The sequence below is a fragment of the Cynoglossus semilaevis genome, chromosome Z (genome assembly GCF_000523025.1).
Source record: "Cynoglossus semilaevis isolate Cse_v1.0 chromosome Z, Cse_v1.0, whole genome shotgun sequence".
Classification (NCBI taxonomy): Eukaryota; Metazoa; Chordata; class Actinopteri; order Pleuronectiformes; family Cynoglossidae; genus Cynoglossus; species Cynoglossus semilaevis.
The window spans coordinates 12,908,230-12,920,986 of NC_024328.1; the positions used below are offsets into that span (position 1 = coordinate 12,908,230).

Consider the following 12,757-nt stretch of genomic DNA (forward strand, 5'->3'; position numbering starts at 1 on the left):
GAATGGAAGCTGTGTGGACTAAGCGGAAGATGACGTGCCAGTAATAGTGTTGAAACCTGAACCATAACCATATTCTAAACTGATGTGTGTGTGTGATTCAAAACTTCACATTTGATTTGGCCTCTGCGTAAGATCCAGCAGACTAAGGAACAGATTTAATGTGAATTTTGTTTTTTAAATGAACTCTGAACTCTTACGCAAAAATTATTCTGGTAAGGTAAAGTAACATGCAGCAGAATAATATTGAATTTAACGAACTTTGAGGAGAACAGCGTCGGCCTCATTCAGCCTCAAACACAGTACAGTAACGCCGGAGATGAGCTGAGTTTAACAGTTAAGGCCAATGTGTTTACTGTCAAGCACATTTGTATAAGGAAATATTCAAGAGAGTTTATATATATATATATATATATAACTAAAAGTCCAGGTATTCGTGCTTATGTATGATGAGTGCAGTGGGACCAGTCAGACACATTTAAACAGTATGTAGATTCTTCTAGAGTCCTCGTTTCAGCATGCAGGAGATAGGACTCTCACCCATTCGCTTCCAGTAAATTATCCAGCGCGTGTGCACATATCACTAGGAATACTGGGTTTAAATTTAAATAAATTAGCAGAAACGGCAGGAAAAGTCCTGCCTAACATACAGTAACATATGGATCTACATGTCCTTACATACAAGGAGAATTCCAGACCTCAGTGTGTCCGGAATCGGCTTCAGATACAATGGAAAACTTACTTTAAAGTCACCTAATAAGGCTGCAGCGAGGGTTCAATCGTCCCTCGGTTTAAACTAAGGCAATATAATAATCCAAACACACAACAGCCTGCACTGAGTCACTGTGGGAGCACACAAATAACTCCAATGTCTGACTGTAGTTTAAATCGCAAAAATAAGTGTTAGGGCTGAACATTTTTAATGCTTTCAACGTGACCAGCCTTTACATTAAACAGCCATACTCTGTTGTTGTTTTATTATTATGGGATTCTTTCTTCTTTTTCTTCTTCTTTTTTCCAGAGGCAAATAACCAAAACCAAAAACAGGTTGTCAAAGCAAGAGCCGTGCAGTAAAGCTGCATTTTTGCCCATTCCGCCCTAAGAATTTAGCTACTGAGATGCCCATGCTTCAACCTATCATCCATTTTGCTGCAAATGACCTAATAACCTAATTTCAATTAACTTTTCTTACTAAAGTTACATTTCCACACAACTAAACTGCATTTTCACTCCATTTGATTAGAAACAAGTTGTATTCATATCCATGGCATCATTAAAGGGGTATTCAGAGCAATAGTCTGACAGACCACTGTACAACGCACTAAACACATCTATAACGGATGTTCAATATTTTTTAACGAGTGATGCACTATTTTATCGAATAGGATAAATAATAATAATAAAAAAAATCAGCCGACAATGTGTTCATTTTAAATATACAACACCAGCTCATAAATTGACCAATAATCGTAGCGGTTTCTTCACCGCTAGCCTCCGTCCCCCTCCCGATTAGCGCTAATTAGCATATGAGCTAAATCTGGGCTAACGCAAAACGTTCCGAGTAGGTTTTTTTTTTTTTAGACTGACGGAGGAATATAACGACAGTTTGCCATATATACTCACATTAAATTCAGGGACTTCAGTAGGTTTTAAAACAAAAACCAAAAACAGTTGTCTAACGTCTGTCAAAACCAGCACGAAGACGGAAACCAGAGATCGGAGCTCGGATGTCTTCTAATCATTCATCAGTGTTTCAACAGCGATAAAGGTTAAAAAAAAGGTTTAAAAAAAATATGGGGAATATTTGCCATACGTTTAACTTCTGTATAGCTTTAAGACGAAGTTGAATCTCGTTTATCCGTTTACACTATAGGTCGTTTTGTGTTATATGACACGGTTATCTCAGTGCAGCCAAAGTTTAATATTCATCAATTTCTTATATAAAAAAGGGAAGTTGCGATAAATACTCTCTTTAGTCTGGCGAGGGTTTAAATCAGGATTCCATTTCTTTAAAAAAAAGTATTATTGCTTGAAATACATCATTTAGTGATTGGATGCTCTGTTTCAGGTATCAATTGGGAAACATTGAGCATCTTACTTTTAAACAACTAATTCTCTAGGCTAGTGTTTGATAAGGATGCTGATGCTACCAGAAACACCTCACTTGTTGTCTAGCTCTTTGTGATTCTACCCACTACTTACTAACAGTGCTCAAAAACCTATATATTCAATCTAACTTCAACCCAAATGCCATACAAAATATGTCATGTTAGTTATCATATCTCTGATTATGTCACATCAGAATGGAGGATTTCGTCCATAAAGTATTTTCTGTACCAAGTAGGCTGGAGAATGCAATCTTGTTGTGTGGGAACATAAGTTTTAGGGGACCATGTTGCTCTCACCAGCATGAACCCTTCTGTGTAACCTTAGTCCTGTGTTGTGAGCAAAATTCCTTCCGCACAGGTTGCACATATAGGGCTTTTCTCCCGTGTGGACTCGAGTGTGTATTTTCAAAGTTGTGCTGAGGGAAAACCTTTTACCACACCACATACATTTGTACGGTTTCTCCCCTGTGTGCACTCGCACATGATTGGTGAGCGATGAGTGGTAGGGAAACTCCTTGCCACAGTAGATGCAGCTGTAAGGTTTCTCTCCCGTGTGAGTTCTCGTGTGCCGCCTCAGGTCAGCAACTCGACTGAAACTTTTCCCGCAGGTAGCGCACTGGTGCGGCTTCTCCCCCGAGTGAGTCTTCATATGGTTGATGTGGCTTGATTGACAGTTGAACTCCTTTCCACAAACTCTGCACATGAACGGCTTGGTCGGCTTCTGTGGAAACGATTTACCACAGGTTTCTGGCGTGAAATGTTTTTCACCGGTGTGGGTCCTTATGTGCATTTTTAACTTCAGGAAGTCAAGAAACTCTTCAGCGCAAAACATACATTTGAAAGGTTTGTGTTCGGGTGTCTGATGAGTACTCACAGTCTCGTGATTTCGGCTGTCGTGCTCGCGGCTGTTAGATGGGTGCGAGTTGTGTGCAAAGTGGTGGTCGGTGTACGGTGTGGACACCCCTGAGCTCTGTGACTCAGATATAACTGCCATGCTGGGCAGCGGTTGGTCTTTTTCTGCAGCACCTCGAGTCTGGTCATGTCCCATGAGCAGATTCTGGTCCACGCTGAAGTCAGTGCTCTCTCGAGGTGGCCTCATTTTAAACATGTCTGCTGCTTGCTGTAAAATGTACGGCTCCTTCTGCTGACCAGAGCATATTTCCTCCACTTGGTTGAGAGTAGACATCCGCCTCTGGTCAAAGTGCTTCTGGGCCTCCAGTAGAATTTCATCATTAGTGGTTGATGAATATGGGAGGTCTGAAAGACAGAAGAATGCTTTACTACTCATTTGTTCTAACTAAACTCCCAACTACTCTAACAAATTGATAACGACTTTATATTAACACTAATGTGTTTTCTCTTCTACATAAATTTAGGGATTTTTATTTGTAAACAAGATTAATTTTTGGATGGGATTTGGGGATTATTACTATGACAGAGGTTTGTGAAAAGAAACAACTTAACAAATGCAGAATTTATTTTGAATCTCTCACATTTTACATGACAAACATTGTCAGACTAGTAAAGCACTGATACATTTTTCCAAATGCTTTTCCTAATAACAGGTGCAGCTCCTATTTTGGGCCCAAAGGAGACATCTGACGAGGACAGTTGGAAAAGCACTGGGTAAATAATCACACGGGTGACAACTGAGTTCCATTTGGCGTCTTCGGTTTCAGGGTCCATGCTGTTTGCTATCACCAACACCTGTGCTTCTCCTGCTAAAACATGTCCAAGTGTGCGCTATGGTACGAAGGCCTGTGACTGGGTAGTCATATGTACTGGGCCACAACATAGTCAAGGCAGTGAACGAAGACCACAATCCGAGTCCTGTAAATAAGACAATTTATCGCCGTATTGTTATATATATTACAAACCTTTGTCGTGTCGTTTCAGGACGACATCCAGTAGTCTGCGCTGACGGTCGATCTCCTCCTCGTACACAACGATGGTCTTTTCAAAAACACCTAATATCTCCTCGGCGGCGGCGCTCAGCCGCTCGTTGACATATTTTCTGAAACACAAAACCGACGACATTTTTACCGAATCGGCTGCGTAAGTGATGCGACTAAAACCAGAATTTAACAGCGTTGGCTAAAACAAGCCGCATCAAAAAGACTCGCTCGGCCTCCAGCAGCGTAAAAACAACTTCCGCCCAGATTTCTTCTTCTGTTGTATCTGCAGCAGTCGGCATCCGGTGAATTGTCGCCATCGTCTGAATTTCTATCTACGAGGATATTTTTTTTATCTAATAATGACCAAAATAATAAAGCCCCACACGTAATAATAATATTAATCTTTGTAACAGTTTTGTTGGTAATGATTAAACATTAAGATGGTACATTCACTAACTATAATGGCAACCTTTTTTTTGTCCCAATACTGATGTCAGATTTTGTCCAATTCAAACAGACAATTACCTAAACAATCCAGACAAGTGGAGTTTGTTGGATTACATTTCTGCGTCTTTTTGATGAACTGCTGTGCAACTGAATTGTAGTCTAAAATTCTACGGAACCTATGTTTATGTTTGCGAAGACAAAAGAAAAAATCGCGTGTTTCCAGGGGACACCTTATCAGGTCGCACTTCCTGTCGTTTGCTTATTCGAGACTTCAGGGTTGTTTACATGCGCCGTCTGTATTACCTTTAAATACTTATACAACTGCACAATTGTGTCGCCAAGTTTTAGTTATGATTGTGTGCGAGTTCAGATCTACTTTAGATTAGGTTCACCATTCGCTGTATCAATGGGAGCTCATTACTGCGCCATATGTAGGCAGACGACGTTCGACGGAAAGGGACACATCTTTGGCAAAAGTCATCAGAGCAGACTTCGAGTGGTTCTTCACAAATTCATAGAAAAGGTAGTTGACTGAGCACACACTTTTCAGGTTCTTATTCAGTGTATTATGTGCTGTGTTTTCCACGTAAAAGCTGATCACATTCCGTACCGTTAACGTGTTAGCTTCGCTGCTAGCTGGTACTACCTGTCAAACTATTTTTTGCTCTTATCATTACTGTTTTGCGTTTATTTTCAAGTTTTAATTTACGTAAAGGAGTTCGGAGAATTTTAAAATCTAATTCAGGAAGTATATCGGAGCTTTTAAATACAGAAAACAACTATATGGGACCGTTTTAGAGGTCGGTGTGAGTGTTATTATGAGTACTTCCGGATAATGTTGATTTTCCTTGCTTTTTTCCAGGTTAAAGAAGCTCGTCGGACACTTAAAAAGCCCCAAGTAGAAAAATATGATTCCACCCAACACGATCAGAAGTTCTGGTGCTACTGCTGTGAGCTCGAGGTCCAAAGACACGTCACTGACAACAACATGACCGTGCTGTGTGGAGGCTTGATCGAACACATGGCCACGTAAGACTAAATAAATGAAATCATTATGTTTTGTTTTGTTTTTAGTTTGTTTTCACTCACTTTGTCCAATTTTTTTGTTCGTTTTTGACATTCAATATGGTCTTGATTACAGCGCAGAACATAGGAAGAATACACATAAGTTCTGGTGGGACAACAAGGCTGACCCCAAGCTCCGAGACAAGGTTATCATCACAGAGGAGGAGACTGAAAGGTAGGCCTACTGAAGCTTTTTAGTTTTGTTTATAATTTACTGCAGCCAATAAATAATAGTGGTCTTAACAGTTTAGTGAAATTGGTTAGTTTTCCACATCAGTCCTGATGGTCTCTCAAACCACACTAGTTGTTTGGAATCGATGTAATGGACATTATTTTACTCTGTTTAGGTTCAAATCTGAGGTGTCAAATGCGTTGGAAACATTTGTGGAGGTGGAGGACAACTACATTGAGCAGGTAATTTTCGGCACGTCAACACTAGCGTGAAAACTTTCCATGTGTTCTTGTCAGTAATGAAGGTGATACTTAAAGACTTTGCTCTTTTTATGTCTTCCTTCAATGTCCAAAGCAAGCTGAATTCATCCGGCGTCAGGAGAAGCATCGCCAAGATGTTCTTCAGTCTCTTCTAGAGGTTTGTTTTGCAAAGATGCAGTGGCAGTATCCATCACTGTTAAAATGTTGATTTGTGTGAAAGTTTGGCTCTAGAGCAGTGGTTCTCAAATGTTTTATACTCTGTACCACCTGAGAAAACATTGAGCTCTCTGAGTACCACCATGATGACCAACATTAGAACAGTGATTCCCAACCACTGTGTGCAGATGTTATTAAAACTAAGAAAAGATTATCAGAGCTGTTGAAGAAGATCTTTGTGTCTTTTTTCAATTCCTCCCAGTATATCAGTGTTGTCTTCAACTAAACAGGAGTTCATTTTTTAGTAAATCTAAACTAGAATATTACTATTTTTCATCATATATACTTTTTGTGAGGTTTTTGTTTGGTGATGTGCCGTGGGTTTTTTCCTGATGATATATATGTGCCGTGGCCCAAAAAAGGTTGGGAAACACTGCATTAGCATATAGCAGCATAGGCCTTCACTATTAGCTTCAACTACACAGGAGAGATGTTTAGAAATGTTTAGAAAGATATTTAAATGTTGTATTAATTGTGCATGATATGTTTCAGATTTATTCAACTGAAAATGTAAATGTGAAAATATGAATTTTCCCCGCGTACCACTAGAGAGCGCTCGTGTACCACTGGTGGTACATGTACCACAGTTTGAGAACCACTGCTCTAGATGATGGTTGGTCGTCTAGTGTTTATAGTATTACACGATGTAAGATTTAAGGTGTCTATGTTAGTTCTGGAGCTAAGCTGTGTATGAGAAGGTTAATAGAGTTGTCAGACTTCCTCTGTGAACCACTGTTGGCTTTTCCTGAATCAATACCAGCATGAATCAGAGGCAGAATTGACCAATGGTCCTAATGGCACCAATGTTTCAGCTGAGGATCCTGTCAGGTACTCCCATTGTTTTTCTATTGATACTTAATCCAGTTTTTAGAGGTTTTGTATTGTCATTGTTAAAGTTTTTTGTCTCAGATTTCAGCCTGAGGGATCAGACCAGCAGCAGACCAGCAGGTTTGTTGACTCAATGGCTGGAGCACCAGGACCTGCATCAGGAATGAACTTGACCTTCATAGGCTTTCAGGTAGAGAGACAGCTGTCAGCAAGTAAAAGGAGTTCATATACATATATATATTTATTCTAAAATAAAACTATAATTTGTTTTGTGTCACAGGATCCTTCCAACCGTGGAAATGTTCACACAGGTACAGTAATAAATGCTGGGTCTCTATGTTTGATCTGTATGGTGTAAATACTTGTGTTTTTTAACTAACATTTAATGTTGAAGTCTGGTGTTACGTAGGATAAGGAGACTGTAATACTTTATATTAGCTGTCATACACTCACTATAGAAAATGTTCTGGACTAATAATTGAAAGAGGTTGGTTAAAAGTTAGAGAGGAGAGGATGTTTGGAGGTTTCACTGCTTTTCACCATAGTCACTCAACGTCACTGTCGTAGGGGCCGTCCCTCCTTGGCTCCAGGATGACGATCCTCTAGAAGGATCTTCTGGTGGAACGGCACCTCCAGAGATCGGCCCGTCACTCCAGGACTTCCTCAAACAGAGTAGGCCATGCATAAACCCAGACAAAAAGTCAGACACCCGATACAGTATCAGTTGTTGTGTAATTAAATGTTGTTGTTTTTGGTTTTTTTTGCAGAGGAACGGGAGAAGTTAAAGAAGCTTCCACCAAACAGAGTCGGGGCCAACTTTGACCACACCTCTCAGACAGACGCAAACTGGCTTCCCTCGTTTGGAAGAGTTTGGAACAGCGGTCGACGATGGCAATCCAGGTGGAGTAGTAGTTCAATGACTGCAGGGACTTAGTGCACTTTACCATAATTTTTTCCCTAATGTACTGTTTGAGTCAGTCATAACCATAACTGTGGAATTCATTGCGTACAGTTTTGGTTATAGCACCAGTACTGAGTCAACCAGCCTACTGGTAGGTGGATCTAGCTTGTTACAGGAGAGTTGGGGGTTTGAATTCCACCCTGAAGAATATTTCCCTGGCACCTGAGCGTGCCCCTCGTCCCCAGGGACAGGTTAAATGTGCAAACTGTATATGTCCAATGGTCAATGCAGCTGATTTTTTTTTTTATCCCACTCCTGTTTCCAACAGGCACCAGTATAGACAAGAGGAGGATCATGATAACAGAGCGAAGAGGAAGTCGGATCACAGCGCAGAGGCTTCAAAGAGAGTGAAAAAGACAAGGAATTATGACATCACTTGAAGTATAACAATTTCTGAGTGGAAAATGTGTTTAGTTAAAAAATGTTTTTTTTTTAGGAGCTTAAGACACAGCACAGTATTCTGTTAACCATTTTCTTTATGTTTTCCTAATTAATTAGTTAACTTTGTTTTATAATGTCCAATATGTTTGATCACCTAATCCATTGTGATAACATCTTAAAAATAAATACCCTCATATACACTCAATGTTACAGCGTTAAACACAAGCGCTCGAATGTGCCATCTGAATTTCCACCAGCAGGGGGCAGAAGAGACTCAAAAATCAAGGAACTGCTTCGCTTCTGCAGGAGATCCAGACATGAAATGTATATGTGGCATTTTGTTGACAATTAAAAACGAATGATGTGTAGTCAAGAAATATTTTGCACGTGAAGAAATATAAAAAGTCTACCTGGTACTGTCAAACCTACCAATAACATGTAACACCCATCATGGTTGTTGTAACGAATAACTAAGACAATGTGATCAGCTTGTGTAAATATTTATTACTTTAAAAATAAGGTGATGCAACACCTTCACATTTTTATGTTGTATTGTTCTTCAGAATAAAGGTCATGGAGATGCTTTCATTTTAAGTGTTTTAAAACCACATCATCTCAACACATTTAATGTTTTATTTTCTGAGAAGAGGCAACAGAATCCCTGAGTTCCCAACACACTATCATATAAATAGCAGTCTGTAAAAAAAAACATTTATCTAATGGACTGTGTTGGCCCGCGGGCCTCCACTTGAATACACTTGCTTTAGCTCATAGAACTCGTAATTACGTTGAAACTCCAACGTTTTTTTTTCTTTTTAGTGGGTCGTGCTTTATCTGCACCGTCGGGCCTGTGGTTTCTGCAGGACCTCTTTCTGATCCTATTCCTCCTCAGTAGAAAGTCCTCTGCGTGGACGGGGCGTGGAGTTGAGTGCAGCCGCAAAGCAACATGGGGAAACAACGTGTAGCTTATCTATTCTTAGATCAGTGACAACATGGCCAGAGCAGCTACAGTATAAGCAGTAGCTGAAACTATAAGCTGTGTGCCTGTGACTACAAGTACAACCATGAACCTGTTAGCTTATGCTAACGTCAAAAACGCAGTTAAATGTGTTCGTTTCGGGACTATTTCAGTCTGGTTCCCTTTTATCTTGGTCAAACATGAGTATTTCCAGTGACAGCGCTAGAGGCCGTCAAACATTTGAGAATGGGAGGAGAGAAAAAGCACGTGTACTGGGCGTGTCGTCAGCTAATCGGTTCTCCAATCACAGAGCGGTATTTCTCGAAATTATTTTGCATGTTTAATACGTAGCGTAATTCTCCAGTCCTGATTGGCTGTGTCTAAAAGAAATGGCCAATCGTCTAAATGACAGGCGCTCAGCTGGCCGTGAAGTCCCGCCTCTTTCTTATTAAGGTGCCAGGCCCCGGAAACGTCGAGTCTTAAAGGGACAGAGGACACATATCAGGCTGAGGCTGTAACAACGAAAACAGCTGCGAGCAAAAGAAAAAAAAGAAGAAGAAGAAGAATTCAGGCTCTGAGAGGAAGAGACAGGGACGAACAGACCAGACCAAATCTCCCCTTCGTGTTTCTACGCTATTTTACACCGACAGCCACCGAGAACAACGTCATTTCTGCTCCTCAGAGTCGGCTACTTCAACGTTAGCCACCTACAATCTGACAACGTAGCAGCAGTGAGAGATAACACACAAAAAAAGGCCAAACAGAAGGACGACGTCAGCTCACACTCAATGACTCCACTCTTCACTTCAATCTGTTTTATTTGAGGTGAGTTTTTTTTTTTTTTCGTTTTGTGTTTGGTTTTCTTAAAACCTAACCGTTTTAATCTTCTGCGTTTAAAGGTAAGCAGTGTCTGTGTGTGTGTGTGTGTGTGTGTGTGTGTAAGAAGGGATAAGGTTGAGGGTTTTTTTTTTTTAAGTAATTAGAAATTTACATATTGGTTGCTCAGTGGTTGAAACGATCAAGTCGACTCGATAATCATTTTTAACATTTTTAGTCTGGCTTTGTGGAGCCCTCATTCCACAAAGCTGGTTGATGATGACCTGCCAGGAAAAATGCAGGGTGCAGGGGGCGTTCCCCTGCTTTGTCTGCCTCTCCTCACTCTTTTCTTTATCTGTGGGACTCGCTGCCTGTGATGGGCAGGGACAGGACAGACATGCAGTCAAGGCCTGGGCTTGTACCTTTTTATCACAATTTGACAAAAAAAACAAAAAACAAAACTCTGATCATGTCATGACCAAACAACACAATCAGTTCCTGTTGGGATTCTGTCTGTAACTGTATGCAGTACAAGGAGGATGAGTCAATCTTCACTTGTATTAATTTGACATGTATAATATGTCTCATCGTGAATGGGGGAAAATATTCGCTAAAATAATATGTCCCTGATATGGGATGATCCCAATCAGATAATGAAAATGTTACATTTTCCCAATTTTGTAATCTGATCTTTAGGGCTACATATGACATAGTCATCTGTCATGTCAGAATTAATAGCTGGGATATATTATCATCCTAATAATATCTTTTTTTCTTTTTTTTTTTTTTTTGGAAAGCCTCTTAAAGCAACAGTAATATGTCAAACAATAATCTCCTCAGTCATTTTAATGGGCTGCAGGATATAAATGGCTGCTAACAGTGTACTCATGCTTTTGTAAATCGCCCCCCCCCCCCACCCCCGCCTCCTCTCTTTTGGAAATGGGTGGAAAAAATCTGCCAATATTTAGCAGTAAGGCAACTCAACGTCCGCCAGCTGTCGGCATGCTGAGCTCGGTGTAAAGATTGGAAAGACCGTCTGTACTACATGTGTAGTGTTTTACGTATTCGACTATTTTGTACGCAAGTGTGGTTTGCGTAGCGTAGNATTCCTGCCTTGCAAGCAGAGAGTCCTGGGTTCAGTTCCCAGAGGAACCACATATGGTGCCCCACTGTGTAGCAGCCTGTGAGTTGTAAGCATGTACTCAATGGCGCCCCCCACTGGCAGCCTGTGTTGTTTGCAAAGAGTTTTAATTTTTCACATTGTGGGGCGAAAGGCGACTCATTTCTCATTCAAGCCATGTTTAGTGCGTTTAGAGTAAAAAAAATATGTTTGTGTTGCGTTTTGGTTGTGTTCGTCACGTGGCTGTTGGCGGAGGAGTACGGCTTCACAGATGAGAGGGTGCTCACCCGCCACATAGCCACCTTATGTCACCAAGGCAAAAATAACCACAGATGGTATCTTTTATTTTATTTTTGACAATACTTCATATATATTTATATATATGGCATACAAATATTTCTATGAACATTTTTAGTTTTAAGACATTTACGTACATGTTCCAAATGTATCGTGATGTACTTTCGACACAGTGAGTGACTTTGTTGTGTCATTAAAGCTTGCATTTCGCTCTAGCGTGCAGATAGTGGTTCACACACATACACACTCCCTGTTACAGTGTATACAGCATAGGTGTCAAACTCAAGGCCCGGGGGCCAAATGTGGCCCGCCAAGCCACTTTGTGTGGCCCGCGGGAGCTTAAAAAGCATTTAATAAAGTCCATGCAGCAGAGTTGAGCAACCTATGAAATTAAAAGGTTTTTCTTTATTACACAGCAATGAACAATATTTATAACTTGAATAAATAATAATCAATTGCAGATACATGTATTAGTCTGTTATGGAGGAGCTACATCTATACCAGACTCTATTCTGTTTGTATCAAAGTCTGAATGACTTTTATTTTAAAAAATTGCCAGATTATCGTCAAATTAATCTTTTTTTTTTTTTTTTTTTTAAAGAAAGAAATTTGATTTTTTTTTTTTTCATTTTTTCACTCTGTCCCACTGCGGGCTGGTACCAAAGGACCTATGGACTGGTACTGGTCCGCGAACCGGGGTTTAGGGACCCCTGATCTATACAGTGTTCCGTTTAAAACCGGCCCTTCAACAGGAACTGTATTGCTGACGTGGCCCCCGGTGAAAATGAGTTTGACACCCCTGATATACAGTATATACATTAAAGGTCGCATTTCGCTCTAGCGTGCAGACAGTTGTTCGCACACACAAACACACACTCCCTGTTACAGTGTATACAGTATATACATTAAAGCTCCCGTGTGACGTTCCACTTATTACAGTGTCATTAATATGCACAGCTGCACTGCACTTCCGCCCATTGTCCTGAAAATCACTGCACTGCACATGACGCCATTGAAGTACACATTAGGCCCACATGTGTGCGACACCCCCCCCCCCCACTCCCTCCCTCTCCATCACCCATACTGCACACGTGCGTCTAGCGGTCCACCAGCTGTCTGTCACATGCATCATGGGAGAAAAATATCTGCACAAACCAAAACACTTCGATACAGATGTATACTGTAAGGTCAACCTGTAAGGTCTCTCTAAGCCCTCCCCTCCCCTCACCCCCCCCC

The 12,757-nt window shown here is 40.7% G+C and overlaps 3 protein-coding genes across 4 annotated transcripts in view; 2 read left to right on the plus strand and 1 right to left on the minus strand.

Annotated features, from left to right (window-relative positions):
* Positions 1–1,093: 1,093 nt before the first annotated feature.
* LOC103397922 (zinc finger protein 664) lies at positions 1,094–4,287 on the minus strand. 2 transcript variants are annotated; one of them, XM_008336359.3, is made up of 3 exons: positions 3,983–4,284; positions 2,980–3,362; positions 1,094–2,826 (listed from the first exon to the last, which is right to left on the minus strand). In XM_008336359.3, the coding sequence occupies exons 1-3, from the start codon at positions 4,140–4,142 to the stop codon at positions 2,380–2,382; spliced, it is 990 nt and encodes a 329-aa protein (XP_008334581.1). In that variant the 5' UTR covers positions 4,143–4,284; the 3' UTR covers positions 1,094–2,379. The 2 variants fall into 2 exon arrangements, with proteins under 2 accessions (XP_008334581.1, XP_008334580.1); XM_008336358.3 differs by having other exon boundaries at positions 1,094–3,362; positions 3,983–4,287.
* A 381-nt stretch (positions 4,288–4,668) lies between these two features.
* cenatac (centrosomal AT-AC splicing factor) lies at positions 4,669–8,913 on the plus strand. The gene is made up of 11 exons (XM_008336360.3): positions 4,669–4,970; positions 5,310–5,476; positions 5,589–5,687; positions 5,860–5,926; positions 6,039–6,101; positions 6,921–6,988; positions 7,070–7,178; positions 7,269–7,299; positions 7,556–7,660; positions 7,756–7,888; positions 8,218–8,913. Exons 1-11 carry the CDS (start codon positions 4,854–4,856, stop codon positions 8,327–8,329), a joined length of 1,071 nt encoding a protein of 356 aa, XP_008334582.1. The 5' UTR covers positions 4,669–4,853; the 3' UTR covers positions 8,330–8,913.
* Positions 8,914–9,740: 827 nt separating this feature from the next.
* LOC103397924 (protein FAM214B-like) overlaps positions 9,741–12,757 on the plus strand; it is a 33,252-nt gene continuing 30,235 nt past the window's right edge. The window contains exon 1 of the mRNA XM_008336361.3: positions 9,741–10,113. The gene's annotated coding sequence lies outside the window, so the exon portion shown is untranslated. The remainder of the gene's footprint in view (positions 10,114–12,757) is intronic.